This window comes from Pungitius pungitius, chromosome 7 (genome assembly GCF_949316345.1).
Source record: "Pungitius pungitius chromosome 7, fPunPun2.1, whole genome shotgun sequence".
Lineage (NCBI taxonomy): Eukaryota > Metazoa > Chordata > Actinopteri > Perciformes > Gasterosteidae > Pungitius > Pungitius pungitius.
Genome location: NC_084906.1, coordinates 18,062,535 through 18,080,178, shown reverse-complemented (window position 1 = coordinate 18,080,178; position 17,644 = coordinate 18,062,535). Strand labels below are relative to the sequence as shown.

Sequence of the window (17,644 nt, the reverse complement as noted above, 5' to 3'; positions counted from 1 at the left end):
GTCCTTGGCTGTGGCTGCAGCGTACCAGACGGTGATGGAGGATAGTGTCTCCTGTGGTCCAGCTTTTGTGTCATAACCTTGAACTCCTGCGAAGAAACACGTGTCTTTTAGTTTAATCAAAGTCATTCAATTTAAGGATTCTGCTATTTAAAGGTATGGTTTATAAATTCATATTCCTAGGAAAAAAATATATTCCTTACACTGCAATATGATATGGTTTAGGTCACTGATTAACAGTGTGAACAAATCCTTCACGAAGTATCAAAAGGGCAGAGTTCAGTGCAAACAGAAGGGCTTTGCCATTAAGCCAAGAGTCAATAGTGAGCCTCCCTCATTGGAGAGCAATACAGGATTTTACTGGCTCAGAGCAACTCACCACTCTTTTGGAATGGATTCAATCTTTTCTGTGTGCGGATCTTATTTCAACTTAGACGTCAAAAGTGTTCTGCTCTTTGCTGTAGTTTTCCTCCTCAGCGCAGATTATGTAAAGAACCGGCGGCCGGGAAGCTTCCCTCCGGGACCCCCGGCACTTCCTATCGTGGGCCACATTTTCACCTTGGATTACAATAGGGCCCATGTGAGCTTGACCCAGGTAGATCTCAAATGTTAGACCATAACAAATGTTTACAGGTTTCCCGAGTGGACACTGTTTGTGTTTACTGCTCTTCCTCCTCTCTCAGTTAGCTGGGAGGTACGGAGACGTGTACAGCCTTCGAATGGGTCAGAGGTGGATGGTGGTGTTGAACGGCATCACGGTTCTGAAAGAAGCTCTGGTAAGTCAGGGAGACAGCATGGCAGACCGCCCGGATCTCCCTCTCCAGCAGGACATAGCTCATGGACTGGGTGAGCAGACCTCACACACTCACACACAAAGTCTGTACTCAACTCACTGCTAATGAGGCATCTGTGATACAGGGAAGCATTTTTAAGTGAATTTTACAGAAAATAAGGGGGGGAAATTGAGAGTATACATTTATTTTTTTGCTACTGAGAATTCAAATTTCTGCAAATCTTCAATATATTTCCTGCTTGCTGTGATGAACTCTGGTGTGATTGTTTGAAGAATTAGTTAGAAAACCTTGTTGCTGTTCTTCACGCATAGAAAAGGTGTGTTTATAGCAGTTGCAAATGTAAAAACCAACTCCCAAAAATAATAACCATTCCTAAAAATAAAGTTAGTACTACTTATCTAATTTATTTGTACTACTCCTTGTCTACCACCAGGTGTCATTTTCAGTAATGGGAATATATGGAAGCAGCAGAGACGTTTTGCACTCTCAACCCTGAGACATTTTGGATTTGGCAAGAAGTCCCTAGAATCCGTCATCTTGGATGAATTTGCATATTGTGCAAAAGACTTCAATAGCCATAAAGGTAAATATAGTAAATGCACAGCAACACATTAAGATCTATACGCAATGACAAATATTACATTAACATCACATTTTCTGTTTAAATGTGGAGGTAAGCCCTTTGATCCACACCTCACCATGAACAACGTTGTCTCCAACATCATCTGCTCCCTGGTTTTTGGGCATCGCTTTGAATACGGAGACGAGAAGTTCCTCAAACTGATGAAGTGGTTTGGCGATGCTCTTGAATTAGAAGCTTCCATTTGGGGTCAGGTAAAGCATTTTTGAGCTGTTGATGAAATCCTAATGCTGCTTATATATGTTTGAGGATTTTGACTTTTTACATTTGAAAGTTCACAAATCCTGCTTGTAGCTCTATTTATGGACATATACTGTATGTCATACACACATGGTGGAATAAATACATTAGAATTAGCGCTGACAACATACATGTTTTAATCTATGCAATTAATATGGCCAAAGTTAATGTGACAAAATATTTTAACATAGTTAACATACCTTTGTTTACTTCAAGAAGTAAATCGGAAGTTGACCGCTGTAGTCAGTTACAGGGGAGAAAGCAAGTCGGTAGCTCAAGATAGAGAGAGTTTTATGCATTTGAATTAAAACAAACAAAGGCACTGAAAGAAACTGCAGAGGATTTCCTCCACGTGTCAAACAGAAGGAGGGTGAGTGGCAAACAGACCACTCAAAGCACCGCCATGCCAAGCTAGCTGCTAGGCTACTTCCATCTCAACATCTAACGTTACCCCCCCCCGAGCACACAGTCTGCAGAGGACCACCACCGTGTCCCTAAAAGAGCGTGGTTTGAAAACTTCCTGACTAAATGTGGGGAAGATTGTTGCCAGTTGAGAGCAAAGTGCACAAGGACAGCAGGAAGAGTCGCTAGTTCAACATTTTTCTCCAAGATGATCAAATGTGTGTATTTTTATGTTTTAAAATAACATTAACAATTGAACAACATTGTCTAAAATACACCCTAAAGTGACTACTCATTATTTGCAAGATTTAACTAGTCTTTAAAATAAAAACAAACATTAAAAAAACAAACATTGTAACAACATTAACAACATTCATTATTTTAGATTATTGAATTTCAGAATGTGCCATTAATTCATTATTTTTTTTAAATCTATTGACAGGCCTAATTTGAATATGTGGCATTGATTATAATTAGACATTTCTCTCTGAAATGCTTTTTCAATATTTTTTGTTCCAATCTGCTTTACAGCTTTACAACTCCTTTCCTGTGCTGATGAGACGTTTGCCAGGTCCTCATCGTACAGTCCAGCACATCTGGAACAATGTGAAGGACTTCATAGGGGTGGAGCTGAAGGAGCACAAACAGAACTGGGATCCCTCCGACCAAAGAGACTATATCGACTGCTACCTGAATGAGATTCAGACGGTGATTGACAAGATGTTGCTTTATTTATACTGTTTTCTATGGAGAACTTGGGAACAGCACCTCTGCTTGTAATGCATCTAAATTAGAACCCTCAGCAGTTAATGGGTTGTCCTAACGCAATGTGGAATCCCACTTTGATACCATGTGTTAATGTGACAGATACAGCCACACATTTTGTAAGTGATGACTAAGAGTTATTAGACATTGTTCTTTGTGAAATTCTATGATAGAAGAAACCTGTAAGTAACCAGCATAAACGATTATACTCCCTGCTGTGATCACGTTGAAATACAGCTGTTCCGAATGATTTGGTAGCACATTTTGAAACATGAATTTTTATATATTCTCAGAGTAAGGGACAGGCTGACAATACTTTTGATGAGGAAAACCTAGTTTTGTGTGTCTTGGATCTGTTCTTGGCTGGATCTGAGACCACATCTACCACCTTGCGCTGGGCTTTCCTCTACATGGTGAAGCATCCCGAGATCCAGGGTAAGAGATTTTTTGCCCCACTGACCAAATCACTGAAGGGATTTGATATTTCTCAATAATGTGCAAATGGGTGAAACTTGAACAACCTTGTGGGAGTTTTTAATTGAAAATTAGGCACACGTGCCATGGTGAAAATATTTGTGCAATAATTTGAGACCTTTACAAGTCTGATAAATGATCTGCCTTGGGGCATATACGCAAATCAACAGGAACACAAATGATTATATACACTAATGTGGAAGTGCATTTCCCTGTCTCCAAATCTCCATTAGTATTTTAGCACATTTTCATTCATGGTCTTACAAATTCTGTCGGTTTCCACCGTTTCACAGCAAAGGTCCAGGCTGAGATAGACGAAGTAATTGGACAGTCCAGACTTCCGTCTATGGAAGATCGAGCCAACATGCCCTACACAGACGCTGTCATACATGAGGCCCAGAGGATGGCCAACATAGCGCCTCTCAGCCTTCCTCATATTACCAGCAAAGATATACAGCTGGGAGGCTACACAATCCCAAAGGTCAGTTCTCAAATATAAAATCTATCTCTCTTACACTACCATGTGGCCTCTTTAAAATTGCCTTTACAATTCCGATCACTAGGGAATTACAATAATCCCCAATCTGACCTCGGTGCTGTTTGACAAGAACGAGTGGGACACGCCGGACACCTTTAACCCAGGACACTTTCTGAACCAGGAGGGCAAGTTTGTGAAGCGAGCGGCTTTCATCCCTTTCTCTGCTGGTGAGGAGCAACGCAATCACCCACTTGTGTTATCATCTCAACGTGTTCATATTCAAGCTCGGAGACTTTTTCAACATTTGGTGATTTTGGGGAGCTTTTGACCTTTGGTCTGTTCCTAAAATTGGGACCATATTTCTAATGTTACCAGTACACCCAACTGCTCTTCCTCCTAAAAAAGTAATGTGGAAATGACTACTCCTATTGTTGTCTTATTCTAAAATGTTTGTTCCTGTCACAGGTAAGCGGTTGTGTCTCGGGGAGAACCTGGCCAAGATGGAGCTATTCCTCTTCTTCACCTCCTTCATGCAGCGCTTTACTTTCTCAATGCCTGCTGGGGTGAAGCCTGTGATGGACTTTCGTTTTGGCGTCACTCTGGCACCACTTCCTTACGAGGTCTGCGTTACCTCCCGCTAAGAGTGGCACCAGAATGAAAAACAATTGATAAAGCAGATTTTCTGATCTTTGCATGTTGTAGGAGCTATAATTTAGTTATATATTCTTTAAATATATTTTTCTTGATTGTTTGGGTAGCTGGATCACTAATTGGGTAATTGGATCACTAATTGGGTAATGCGGTGGGACCGTGGAGGTTACTTAAGGGCATAGCCAGGTGGGACCAGCATGCACCAGGGTGACGAATACGTTTTTACCAGTTACAGCAGTGAAACAGGTAAAACAGTGAAACAGGTGAAACAGTTAACAGTTAGACAGTGTATAGGAACTGCATAGGATAGCAGTTCACTTTATGTTATGTTTTTTGGTGATATTTTGGTTAAAAATAAACAAGAAACAACAAGAAAACACCGCCTGGACAACACTCTTTTTCTGCGTAAAAGAAGTCAAACTAGGTGCATCAGTGGCCCTTTGATCAAGGACACGTAGGACAAATGGCCACTACACATGTGTTATCGTCACTTTGACAAGGCTAATATGAATATAATACCGATATTTGGTCAATAAACATATCAAGCTGATATTTGGCTTAGAGATATTTGTGGTTTTTGATTAAGAGATGAATGCTGAATTGTTAAGTATTTTTTAAAATCCCTTGGTCCTTTGGTTGCTTTCTTTCATTGAAGGTCAAATGTGCATATTTTCGCTGTGGGCTCCAAACCATGGCTTTATCACATAAATGGTTTTAATGTCATTTAGTATAGCCTGGTAAAATTGACACAAAAACAATGTCTAATCTTAAATGGAGAAATACTGTCACATAGTGTTTACATCCCATAGCAATTAAGTCTGTTATTAGTTTCAGAATACTAACTGCAATTTAATAGGCCTCTAAAATTTTCAATTATTTATTTTGCTATCTTTCATTTGACATTGAAATATGTTATACATGTTGTGCAACAATATTTTGAATTTCCAACACCTGGAGGTCAATATCTACAGAACATACCTTTTATTTTACGTGGATCCTTGAGAATAAGGCAATTATACCAATATGCTAGAATACTCTGTAGTCATTTTGTGAATGCCAGGCTAGGAGTTTTAAGTTTTGAAATGAGATGAAAACTTAATCAACGGAAGGCATATAAAAATGTTTATTGTGTGTGCTAATAAATAACTTACTATAACAATACTATAACATGATTAATGGTAGAGCTTAAAATTAAAATTATCGTTGTATTCATGGGTAGGTGACTATGAGTCAAAAGGCAAAAAGTTTTAATTAAAGGATAAAATAACTACAGTGTTATTATTGTGGGGATCCAAAGGGCTTCACTGTTGACTTAAAGCTGCCCAATCACAGCCAAGCCCTTAACTCAGCTGACTTGTCCATCCCAGTGTCTAGATAAGAGTGTTTTCCCGACCTCTGCTCCTGTGCCATGTAGCGAAGCAGACGCGAGACCTGACCCAGTGGCTCCGGAGGCTCCTGAGCGCTATGGACCAACTCTCTGGTGTCTCCTCCGCCTGGCTGTGGCTGGATGGCCGCAGCCTGCTGCTCTTCACGCTGGTTCTCCTGGTGACCGCAGAGTATCTGAGGGCCCGGCGGCCCAGCGGCTTCCCCCCGGGGCCGTGGGCGTTTCCCCTCGTGGGCAACCTGTTCTCCTTTGACCCCAGCAACCCGCATGTGGACATGACTAAGGTAATGCGTCCATTTCTAATGCGTCCCATTGAGGGAAATAACTGACCTTATAAATACAATATTTAAGTGATATAGCTCAAGCAATAGTGTGATTCTGACCATATGTTATGATGATGCTATTAATAAATATATATACTGCAATGATTCGTTTCCGCTATATAAAAACTCCATGTATTTTTCCAATGAATATTTTAAAATAAGAGACATTAAAGGACAAAGCAAAGGCTTTTACGTGCAAAGGACTATCTACATATTGCATTGTTATTTTTATGAATCTCAGGATAGATGTGGATATTATCTCAAGGACAAATCCCACTGAAACAATTGATCTACAGTTATCTAATCCAATTGTAAATAGACACTTATGTAATGTGCTTTTTCCTGCTTCTCTGAGCATTGTCTCACAGCTCAAAGTGAAGGTTGCATGTTTGCTCTTCGTCTCACTCACTTGTGTACGCTGTGTTGTTGTCTTTGTGGCAGTTGGCAGAGAAGTATGGGAAAGTGTACAGCCTGAAAATGGGCCCCTTGTGGTCGGTGGTGTTGAACGGCCTCAGTGCGGTGCAAGAGGGTCTCGCCAAAGGAGACCACGCGGATGGCCGGCCGGATTTTGCAATACATTCCGATGTGTTGCCTGAAATGGGTACAGACTGTTTTTTTACTACATCACCAATAGTTTTTACTCTGTGAATTCGACAATCAGTAAGGAACAATATTTTGCTTAAGCGAACCTGCTGGCATTTAAAAAATCATCCATTTCCAAGATTCATAATCATTTCAGTTCCTCGAATCAATGTTGCTGAAGTTAATTTTGGAATTTTGGAAGTTTTTTGACTCTATGAATTTTAAGTTTTAGTGTAGCTATTGAACCAGTTCTTAGTCACTATATTCAAGAATATGTGCATGTTCATGACAAGTTTATTTAAGAATTTTTCTGGAGTTTTATCTATTTTAAAATAAAATGTTGTTGGTTTTAAATATATAAATATATTTTTCTTTAGGTATTGTTTTTTCCAATGGACATTCATGGAAACAGCAGAGGCGATTTGCCCTCTTCACCCTCAAATACTTTGGCGTTGGCAAGAAATCCCTCGAATCCTCAATACTGGAGGAATTTATTCATGCGTCCAAAGAAATCGCTAGTCACAAAGGTAAAAATAACAATGCTCATATCTAAAAATCATCTGACTACCCTCTTTCAAATGTAACATATTTGACATGTGATCAACTGTCCAGGCAAACCCTTCAAACCACACGTATTGATGCGCAACGTTGTCTCCAACATCATCTGCTCCCTGGTTTTTGGTCATCGCTTTGAGTACACTAACGAGAAGTTTCAAAACATGTTGACGTTGTTGGACAATGGCACCCGGATTGAAGCCTCCATTTGGGCTCAGGTACTCCCATTCGCAACATTTTGATGAAAGCTTCACGATTTGTTCCGTGCCTAATTAATGTATCTGAATACTATCTTATGCTTGGTATAGCGCTTTGAGGCACATGTGCTACCAGTGTCATTCACCAGCCCTCTCGTTGATGCTGACAGATGTACAATGCGTTTCCTGTGCTGATGAGGCGCTTGCCGGGGCCGCACCGCACGCTTCAAGGGATTTACGTCAAAATATTGGACTTGATCAAGAAAGAAGTCGACCAGCACAGGGAGGACTTTAACCCCTCCGAGCCCAGAGACTTCATCGACTGTTACCTGAATGAGATGGAGAAGGTGGGTCGTCATGATGATACTGTATCTTCAAAAGGCATTATTCAGCCACTCCTCTTTACGGCCGTTCTATTTAAACATTTACTGCTTCTCTTTGTTTTACGTGATAGTACAAAGTTGTAAAAATGTAAATCGGAATAGTCATTTCTAGGGTTTTGCTCAATTTTACTCAGCAAAGAAGAATGTAAATTGTCTTTAATATCACTCAAATGGACCTTACATTACTTTTATGACTCTGATTCACGTCAGAGTAACCGGTTGAATGAAAACACATAACAATACTTCTCCGGTTAATATTAACGGTTTGGGCAAGATTGCCTCTGGTTTGAGAACGTACTGGGGGGAGTCTAATGAATACGTCCTCTTGCAGAATAGCTGTACTGTAATAAGTAAAATATTCAAACAACATATAAATGTAAACATTTTCTTCAAATGCTCAGCACCAGAGCAAGAAGGACGATGATGCGGACGCCAGGTTCAATGATGACAACCTGGTGATGTGTTCCTTCGATCTGTTCGGGGCTGGCACTGAGACCACGTCCACCACCCTGCTCTGGGCTTTCCTCTACATGGCAAAGTACCCCGACATCCAGGGTACAAGAGCTCACAGACAAGAAGTCATTGGGAGGTTGCTTTGGCAGAAAAAAAAAGAAGTCATAAAAAAGCTGCAAACCTGAATCGCAGTCATTGATTTCCAGGCTATTTTGCTTTTCCGTTCGGACAGCGAAGGTCCAGGCTGAGATAGACCGAGTGATCGGACAGTCCAGACAGCCGTCCATGAAGGATCGCGCCGACATGCCCTACACGGACGCCGTCGTACACGAGGTCCAGAGGATCGGCAACATAGTTCCTCTCAGCCTGCCCCATATCACCAGCAGGGAGGTCCAGGTGGGAGGCTACACGATCCCAAAGGTCAGTTCTCATTTACAATGCCGCGTACACGACCCGAGTTGCCTTTATAGTAACGATCATTTCCATCATCAGGGAGTTACAATAATCCCCAATCTGACCTCGGTGCTGTTTGACAAGAACGAGTGGGAGACGCCGGACACCTTTAACCCGGGACACTTCCTGAACCAGGAGGGCAAGTTTGTGAAGCGAGCGGCTTTCATCCCTTTCTCTGCTGGTGATTATCATTCCAGAACTTCTCCTTTGTTGTTATTATCTTCAGTTACCTGTGCGCCCCCTGAGTTCACCAGATTTCTAATGACATTAGAAGTTTGAGTGATCGTCGTTTGACCTGTAATCTGAAATCCCTCAAAGAAATGTTTCAAATGTGAGGAATATCTCATTTTTTTCGGCAGTAGTTGGTTGCGTAAATGTCCCATTTTGCATAAAATGAAATCCCGCATTTGAAGCATAACTGGGATATAACTGTGTAGGTGGCATCGAATGATTGACGTGTTGTGGTGTGACTTTGCTGCAGGTAAGAGATTGTGTCTCGGGGAGAACCTGGCCAGGATGGAGCTCTTCCTCTTCTTCACCTCCTTCATGCAGCGCTTCAGCTGGTCCATGCCTCCGGGCGTGGAGCCTCTGCTGAAGCCCCGTTTCGGCATCACCCTTTCACCCGAACCTTATGAGATCTGTGCCATTTCACGCTAAGAGTGACTCCTCACACATGCACATTTTTTTATATATATTCCAGGTTTTTGCATTTATTTGGAGTACAACTATAAGTCCTGGTCTGTCTAGTCTTAATAAACCATCTGGATCCTCAGGGTGCTAATTGTTTTTTTTTCCGGCACAATCCCGTTTAGTTAACAACGTACGGTTGCTCTCTGATTAAACGAGGAGCTTTAGCGGTGCTTGACGGGAACAATAGCTGTTGGGTGAGGGTTGGTCACATCAAAAACCTTTTACCTGCTTAAGCAGTGAGGTCCATAAGGGAAAGCGTGTGTAAACAAGGTGATAAACCCGTGTGCTGGGTGAGAGGGCAGATAACCACACTGGGCACGGTCTCACACTGCAGCAGTTAGCAGTTATTTACTGTGAGTATTCAAAGTAAACGTGAAGGCTGCTTTTGTGAGTTGTTTAGCGCCGTGAGCTCGAGCTTCGCAGAAGACACCTCAACATTTCGATGAATTAATCTCACCAACGTGTACATTTTTGTGACACTTTATCTTTATTGGTGAGAATTCCCTAAGCTGAACTATTTTGAGTATTCTTATGCTGACATGAATTATTATCAGACCATCATTAGGTTAACGGTTTCTAAACAAAATAGTTTTATAAAAAGACAAAAAAAGTTTCTTTGACATATACAAACATGACAAATAATAAAACTTATGCGGGAGGAATATTTTCTAGTATTATAAAAACAAAATAGTGTGTACAGAACCTATTTAAAGATAACTGTGAGCTTATGTCACATCAAATAAGTAGAGGCTCCCCCTGCAGGGAGGCCACAACACCGCCTCACTAATCCCTAAATTCACACTTTAGAGTTCACAGCTCGGTGTCCTTTGGGCGATGTTTCATGACATTTCTCATGTGCCCTTCTTCTCTGGACACTGGATTTTGTAGCCCACCCTGTAGGCCTGCAGGTACACACGAGCCTGGTTCATCCTGTGAAAACAAAGCATTTACTGTCATTTAAGTGCGACTGTAAGACACCTTTCACGTTTGCTTGCGCAATAATGCTCTACCACGAACTTGAATGACCTCATCTAATGTAAAAATAAGTGACGTTAAATGTAAACAAAAAGCAACATGTTTTGGGTCAAGCTCCATCGTGGGCTTTTTTTAAAATATCAGGTTGTTTCTACTTTTTACGTAATAAGAAAACACCTGTATTTAGTGCACAGCTGAACTCCCAGAGGTCCACAGCGGTCGACGTAACTCTCCCTGAACGCCTTCCTCACAGCTCGAGCCATCGCGACCACGGTGGTGACCACAGGACACGTCCTAGGACACACACAAACACACAGCCATGAAAAATAAAAAATACTGATGCTGGTGTCATTTGTTACTCGTGTCGCTTACAGTCTCTCACAGCGCAGGCCGGCGGTGCCCTCAGGACAGGCGCAGGTGTTGTGAGGGCTGCACGTGGCCCCGTTTCGGCACGGCGGCACACAGGGGACGGTCACCGCTGTAGACATACGCCACACAGTAAAAGGTGTTGAAGCAAAGCGAAGGCATAGAAGGGTCGTTGAGACGCGTACAAACCAACCTGTTTCACAGAGACTCCCAGCGAATCCTTTGGCGCAGCGGCACCTGTTCAAGCCCACGCAGACTCCACCGTTCTTACAGGGTTTCTGACAATGAACCGGCTCTGAGGGAGTCAGAAGAGACAACACAGAGGAAAGTATAAGTTCGAAATGAACAGAGCATCAATTATTGTTACCGCAGACAAAAAAAGAGAGCTAATGACGGAATATAAGACTATACAAGAGTCTTCAATAAGTAAAATAACCTTAAAATCTACCCTCAAGTTTGTAGCTAAAATCTTCTACCTTAGAGCAAACAATGAGCAGTTCCCTCAAGTTATTCATCTTTGATTCACAAAATCATTTTGAGAGCAGAATTGGTGCACAGCTCCCCCTGCTGGCTGCCTGGAGAACCACTCACTCGACAGTGCAGAACATTTAAAGAAGGGCCGTGTATTCCCCATGTTCATAACCGCTTAGTCAGACTCATATTCATTTGATTAATTGCCTTGACTATAAGGTGGATCAACATATTTGAGTCAAAATGGAAATGCTTCTTTTTCTGGACAGCAATTATAAACCCAAATATATCAAGTAAACCATAACATAAGAAAAAGAAAAGCAACGCATGAAAGGCTAAAAAGTTTCATTTGGAAGCCCAATGATATGATCAAATACATATGTAATCATGGTATATAAATAAATGTATAGCTTTGATATCCCTCAGGGGGGGGGGAGATTTAGAATACAGCCAGTAAATAATGATAAATACTGAAAAGATAGAAAAAAGACAATAATAAAGAAAAAAAAGTTAATGCAAACATCACTGTTGTAATTGCCCCCCAAATATGTACAGTAATTCACAAAGAGGAGATTAAGCCAGAGCAGGGAGAACTCTCATTTTCTTCATTAAGCCTAACGGATGGAACCTTGTGTATGTACTGTATGTACTGACTCCTCTGGAAACAGGAAACCTGCGTCCTGATTGAATCAAATCGTTCCAGAGAGAGCAGCTAATTATAGTAAAAGCACATGAGAAGCAATGTGGTTCCATAATTTAAAAAGTGGGGAATAATTCTCATGCTGTGTTACATTTTACCACACCGAGTCCTGTGTGCTAAATGAACCGCAACAACAAAGGTCGGGTGCGACGTCACCTATCTGGCAACGAGCGCCTTGCCATCCGCCAACACAAGTGCATTTGTTGACATCCACGCATGTTCCCCCGTTTTTGCAGGCAGGAGTGCAGACGGCTGCAAGAAACACACACACACACACACAAACAGAGGGACCAATGAAGGTCTGTGTGGAAAAACAAGATCTAAACATGAACCCTTCTTTAATTACCCAATGCATTTTTGACATATTTTTGACAGTCTTGCTAACGCACATGGAGCCGAGGAGGTAGAAATGACTTGTTACTCACGCACGAGGCACTGGGGGCCGGTGTAGTCCGAGGGACACTGGCAGGTATCGGGCCCCACGCAGCGACCGCCGTTAGCGCAGGGCAGCTCACACAGCGCTGACACACACACACAGAGAGAGAGAGAGAGAGAGAGAGAGAGAGAGAGAGAACGCGACCATCTCGTAACTAACTGCTTGTGCATCAGTGTATTGTTTCTTCTCATCCAGAAGTCGGTGTACCTGTGTGGCAGCCTGCTCCGGCCCAGCCAGGAGGACAGAGACACTCGTTCCAGCGCATACAGGTGCCTCCGTGGGCACAGGGTGGGGAGCACATGGCTGAAACACACACACACAAAAGAAAACATGCACCTGATCCTCCGGGTAGCGGTGAGCAACTTGTGACATCACCGGGGCAAGTGAGGTGTCGAGGGTTTGTACCTGAGCAGCCGTGCCCGGGGTATCCCGGAGGACAGTCGCAGCTGTTTGGGGCAACACACACTCCATAGTTGTAACAGGGCGGGTTGCACACAGCTGGAATGGAAGAGGATGTCGGAAATTCAAGCCCTCACAACAACAAAAAAGATAAACATCTTCCAACTCAGTCCGTCGGCCTGTAGGATTCACCACGACGTTTCGTTGTTTTTGACGCTTGACTCACGGCGGCACTTGGCGAGGTCGTCGGTCCGCACTTCGTACCCGACCCCGCAGGCGCAGGTGAAGCCACCCGGGCGGTTCACACACAGCTGCTCGCAGCCTCCGTTTGTGAAGTCGCCGCACTCATTCACGTCTTGACAGAGACAAGAGACAAAGGGGACAGTTACACAGCTACACAGCTCCAAAACTCCAAAACCCATCTGTGACCTGCGGTCGGTTTGTTTTCGTGTGATCTGAAGGAGCAGCGAAGCTCGGGCTAAGCGCGCACAAGCTTAGCATCCAAGAAAATGTGGCCACACTTAACTGCCCGCCTGGTGAGTGCCAAATGGATGAGACGCTGATTGTAGCCATTTACACCTTTCCAGCACTTAAAATGTCTGTTTGAAGGACTGCAGCAATTCACGCTTACACATTAATGCATGTGTGCTTTTAAAAAAAAATGTAATGCGCACTTAAAATAAACATTTAAAAATCACTCTAAACGTTCCCTGCTCAGAGGTGACCTTGACTAAGATTACCCGTTCTCAAATAAACAGCTTCATTTCCAGGACTAAATGTGTTTTTGGCCGTCAGGACGGAGTAACTCAACACCAAAAGGCAAGTCTCACCCTCGCAGCTCCTCTGGTTCTGGCCCAACTGCCAGCCGGGCCGACAGCGACACTGGACCTGCCGCTCGGCCCGCAGCGTGCACACGTGGTCACAACCTCCGTTCCTCAGCTCGCACGATGTTACATCTGTTCAATTGGAAAATTGATTGTTTTAAACATTGAAATATTGCAATTTAAAAAAAAAATGTTTTTTTTGCAGAGCTCTAAAATAATTGATTACTTGATAGAATAAGAATACAAACTTAATCAATTATTTAAAGCAAAATATGATGGTCAAATTTCTAACAAACGATACATAGAAGAACCGTATCCCAATCTTTAAATTGTAGAATTATTTTTCTAATTTTGTAGCATTATTCTCTATTGTCTTACACTTATTAATCTAATTTCATTTGCAGGTTAATTTAGAATAAAAATAATCAAACATTTGTGTTGTAATTATGGCCAACAGTTAAATCATTGTACATTATTGGGTTTAAAATTGACTTAATCAAGAGACATCAAATGTAAAAGTAAAAGTATTTTTCTCTAAACAATGCTATTGCTTTAATTAATAATTAATTAATGCGGTTGTTTAAGAGTGAAGTGAAAGTAATTAGAAAAACAGCTTGACTCGCCTGACGTTTTCACACTTTTGTGCAAATCATAAAAGAAAAATGCTGCGAGGGAACATACTGCTGCAGGTGAGGTTGTCTGTGTCCAGCAGAAGAGGAGGAGGACAGTGGCAAGTGTGTCCTCCTGGAGAGTTGGTGCAGGTGTGAGAACAGCCGCCACCCTGCAGTTTACATTCATCAATGTCTGAACACACACACACACACACACACAGAGAGAAACACACACTTGGACACTTGGAACAGATTCTTGAAAGAGCATCTCATATCATGAATCTTCCAAAAAATGCATCCACTTGCATTTGGGTAGATAATTATGTAAGAACACAACGTGAGGCGACACATTCACGGCCCTTTGTGTAAATCAGCTTAAATCAGAATGTAAACAGTGAGTGAAGAGTGCCTGTGAGTGACTGACCCACACAGGTGTGGCCATCGATGTGCAACTGGTAGCCGGGCCGGCAGGAGCACCGGAACGATCCCCGAGTGTTGATGCAAATATGCTCGCAGGTCCCATTCGGTGTCAGACACTCATCAACATCTGAGAGAGCGGAGAGACATTGAAGTTCACTTTTACACACTAATCTGCCGAGATCAATGCGTTTATGTTGACAGCCCTAATGTTCACATTTATGGTTTTTACCTGTGCAGTTGAGTCCATCTTGGTCCAGCTGGTAGCCTGAGTCACAAAGGCAGCTGTACCCTCCTGCTTCGTTGGAGCAGTTGTGTTGACAGTGGCCGTTGCTGAGAGCACACTCATCGATGTCTGTAAAGGAAGGACCACCCCGGAAGGAGTGAACCGTTTGTGAACTGTCTGCAGGGCATAGGGCATCAACCGGTGGACCCCCGGTGATCCCAGAGCACCTCCAGCAATTGCGGAAAGCACCGCTCACCCACCAAAACAAGAGTGCCCGTCTCCATTGAAGCCCTGGTAGCATTGGCAGAAGTAGGAGCCAATGATGTTGCCGCAGCGAGCGTTGGTGTCACACCCGTGACCACCTGACGCGCACTCATTCTCATCTGAAAAGAGAGCGCGCGCACACACGCGGATACATCATTTCCATTTAATAATTATCTTTTTGCCTTCCGGGACAATTTTGAATGGAAGGCATAACAGGGAACATTAAAACACGCGCACACAAGTAAGCTGACCCCATCTGCAGGGAGCAGGAGTTTTCCATGGGGGGGGGGGGGGGGGGGGATGTCAAGCGCTTATTGCTTACCCTCGCAGTGTGTGCCGTTTCCCTGGTAACCTGGTCGACAACCACACTTGTAGCTCCCCGGCGTGTTCTCACACACGGCCTGACCGCCACACACCGCGGGACTCTCCGCACATTCATCCACATCTGGATCAGAGACGGGGGACGGGAAAAGAGCATACTGCGTAAAGCCTGGTGCAGCCTGGATATACAGGACCAGAGGCCTGGAGTCCAGAAGTGTCAGGGAAAAAAACACAAAAAGACAGCTGGTAGAGTAGTGGGGGGGGGGGGAATATAAAGGACACGAAGGGAAATGAGTCATTAAATGAAAGGGGGGAGGAGCGGAAACAAAAACAAGCAGATTAAAGCGCCCGCAAAGCCCCCCGCAAAGCCTTCCTTCCTGTCAGCAGTTATTGAGTCTGAAGGAACGCGAGTGAATGATGAGAAACGCACCACACCGAAATCCAATCTCCCCACGTTGGATCAGCCCCACCCGGGGCCTCGGTGGAGCTGAGTGACGGACTCACCGGCACAGGCCGAAGCCTCCGCTCTGAAGCCCGGCTGGCAGCGGCACACAAAGCTGCCGGGAGTGTTCTCGCATGCGTTCCCCAGCTCGCGGCGACACAGCTCCTCGAAGCTGCACTCGTCCACATCTACGGGGAAGAGGAGCCAAGAACAGCTTTAGGGAGCCTCCAAAGCCATCGGTGGCACACGGCAACGCACACAAGAATGCCAACATGGGCCTCGCCTGCGCAGCTTTTTCCATCCAGGGCCGTCACGAATCCCGAAGGGCACGAGCAGGTGAAGGACCCGGGGGTGTTTCTGCATTCAGCGTCACCCTGACAGGCCTGCAGGCCCGTCACTGCAGCCAGGGCACACTCGTCCACGTCTGTAAACACCCATGCGGTATACGTGCATTAGGACCACCCGACACGGGGCCAAAACGGTGCAGATCATCGACTGACCTCTCCAACGCGCTCACATTACATCTTCTCCGCCTTTCTCTCTCTCACACACCCACACACACACACACACACACACACACAGAGGCTGACGAACCCTGGCACCCTCCAGCAGCCATCAGGTAACCACGGAGACAGCTGCACGAGTAAGAGCCGGGGCTATTAGTGCAGGCGCCGTGGGGACCACATGCTCCGGGCCCCCGTGCGTTGCACTCATCGATGTCTGTCGAGCACAGAGGGGAGATAATAGGTCGTGTCAAAGCGACGTCGCTGTGTGCAAACACCAGGCGCGGATGGGAAACCTTTAGAGCGGCATTTCGAATATCAAAGCAAAAATTGTTTGTTTTGATCTGAATATCGCGTTTTGTTTGCGATTCCCGCAGAAACGACTCACTAGCTTTGAATAGTATTAAATGCAGAGTAGAGACCGCCCGCCGTCGCCTCATCGGAGTCAGGTAACAACGCTTGAAATTGAATGCAGTTCTGGTCCGTTGACGTTGCGACGCGCGGCACCGTCACTTAAAAAACGCTGGCCCCTTCTCACCTTTGCAGCCCGCTGGCCCCTCCAGAGCGAAGCCGGCAGGACAAGCGCAGCTGTCCCCATCCTCCGCCGTCCCGGGCGGACAGACGCAGGCCGAGCCGTTCTGCAGCATCCCTCCGTTTCCACGACAACGGGGAGCGAGACTGGGGCTCGGGGAAACCGTGGCGGTGGAAGGAGCTGCTCGCGTATAAAGGGAAAAGTAGCAAATGATGGAGAAATGGTAAAAAGGAACCCAGCGGAGAGAGTAAAAAAAAGTCACCTGTGGTAGTAATGGGGCTCGGTGTCGTCTCACTGAGATTTCCGATGGCATTTTCAGTCACCTGATTATAAAAAATAAACACAAAAAGTGAGACCAATTGCGTTTGATTCACGCGACTCACACAATCCAACAGTTTTCCTATTATATCTCTTCGTGGTGGGTTTCCTCGGTCACTGGCCTGCTTCTCGTGGAGCTCCGACCGAGTCCGCCTCAGAACTTCGTTTTCATTTTCCTCGGGGCTGCTTAGATTCTCCGACGCAGACGGAACCAGAACCCAAACCAGCAGCAGGGCCGGGAGGAGAGTCCCGTGGGGAGTCATCCTCACCCGAACCTGTGCATAGGTGAAGGGGTGCGTTTGCTAGAGTAAATGCCGGCATGTCACAAATACTACAGAGGTGGATGAATGTTTGGACCTCCTTATGAACTGTGTGCGG

The 17,644-nt window shown here is 44.4% G+C and overlaps 3 protein-coding genes across 3 annotated transcripts; 2 read left to right on the top strand and 1 right to left on the bottom strand.

Moving 5' to 3' along the window:
• The first annotated feature begins 306 nt into the window (after positions 1 to 306).
• On the top strand, positions 307 to 4,738 carry LOC134132201 (cytochrome P450 2J6-like). Its single transcript, XM_062563639.1, has 9 exons — positions 307 to 592; positions 681 to 843; positions 1,225 to 1,374; positions 1,465 to 1,625; positions 2,605 to 2,781; positions 3,132 to 3,273; positions 3,606 to 3,793; positions 3,876 to 4,017; positions 4,256 to 4,738. The coding sequence occupies exons 1-9, from the start codon at positions 389 to 391 to the stop codon at positions 4,429 to 4,431; spliced, it is 1,503 nt and encodes a 500-aa protein (XP_062419623.1). The 5' UTR covers positions 307 to 388; the 3' UTR covers positions 4,432 to 4,738.
• A 1,089-nt stretch (positions 4,739 to 5,827) lies between these two features.
• LOC119216513 (cytochrome P450 2J4-like) lies at positions 5,828 to 9,471 on the top strand. Its single transcript, XM_037469434.2, has 9 exons — positions 5,828 to 6,109; positions 6,590 to 6,749; positions 7,108 to 7,257; positions 7,343 to 7,503; positions 7,653 to 7,829; positions 8,267 to 8,420; positions 8,551 to 8,738; positions 8,811 to 8,952; positions 9,253 to 9,471. The coding sequence occupies exons 1-9, from the start codon at positions 5,906 to 5,908 to the stop codon at positions 9,426 to 9,428; spliced, it is 1,512 nt and encodes a 503-aa protein (XP_037325331.2). The 5' UTR covers positions 5,828 to 5,905; the 3' UTR covers positions 9,429 to 9,471.
• Positions 9,472 to 9,940: 469 nt separating this feature from the next.
• On the bottom strand, positions 9,941 to 17,268 carry si:ch211-221n20.8 (uncharacterized protein LOC100034409 homolog). Its single transcript, XM_037469671.2, has 20 exons — positions 17,211 to 17,268; positions 16,955 to 17,128; positions 16,508 to 16,633; positions 16,197 to 16,337; positions 15,976 to 16,101; positions 15,473 to 15,595; positions 15,147 to 15,269; positions 14,893 to 15,015; positions 14,668 to 14,790; positions 14,314 to 14,436; positions 13,639 to 13,764; positions 13,035 to 13,163; positions 12,815 to 12,907; positions 12,617 to 12,712; positions 12,399 to 12,494; positions 12,130 to 12,225; positions 10,996 to 11,097; positions 10,809 to 10,914; positions 10,614 to 10,730; positions 9,941 to 10,391 (listed from the first exon to the last, which is right to left on the bottom strand). Exons 2-20 carry the CDS (start codon positions 17,061 to 17,063, stop codon positions 10,313 to 10,315), a joined length of 2,157 nt encoding a protein of 718 aa, XP_037325568.2. The 5' UTR covers positions 17,064 to 17,128; positions 17,211 to 17,268; the 3' UTR covers positions 9,941 to 10,312.
• Between the last annotated feature and the right edge of the window lie 376 nt (positions 17,269 to 17,644).

Bases quoted from the DNA above. Each gene is read 5' to 3' on its own strand.
- LOC134132201 (XM_062563639.1), top strand. From the start codon at position 389: ATGGATTCAATCTTTTCTGTGTGCGGATCTTATTTCAACTTAGACGTC. The intron at 844-1,224 runs GTGAGCAGACCT...GTCTACCACCAG, and splicing joins GGACATAGCTCATGGACTGG to GTGTCATTTTCAGTAATGGG. The intron at 3,274-3,605 runs GTAAGAGATTTT...ACCGTTTCACAG, and splicing joins GAAGCATCCCGAGATCCAGG to CAAAGGTCCAGGCTGAGATA.
- LOC119216513 (XM_037469434.2), top strand. From the start codon at position 5,906: ATGGACCAACTCTCTGGTGTCTCCTCCGCCTGGCTGTGGCTGGATGGC. The intron at 6,110-6,589 runs GTAATGCGTCCA...TCTTTGTGGCAG, and splicing joins CGCATGTGGACATGACTAAG to TTGGCAGAGAAGTATGGGAA. The intron at 7,258-7,342 runs GTAAAAATAACA...TCAACTGTCCAG, and splicing joins AGAAATCGCTAGTCACAAAG to GCAAACCCTTCAAACCACAC.
- si:ch211-221n20.8 (XM_037469671.2), bottom strand. From the start codon at position 17,063: ATGCTGCAGAACGGCTCGGCCTGCGTCTGTCCGCCCGGGACGGCGGAG. The intron at 14,437-14,667 runs GTCAGTCACTCA...GTGTGTGTTCAG, and splicing joins CGATGGCCACACCTGTGTGG to ACATTGATGAATGTAAACTG. The intron at 10,731-10,808 runs GTAAGCGACACG...TGTGTGTCCTAG, and splicing joins GGCCTGCGCTGTGAGAGACT to GACGTGTCCTGTGGTCACCA.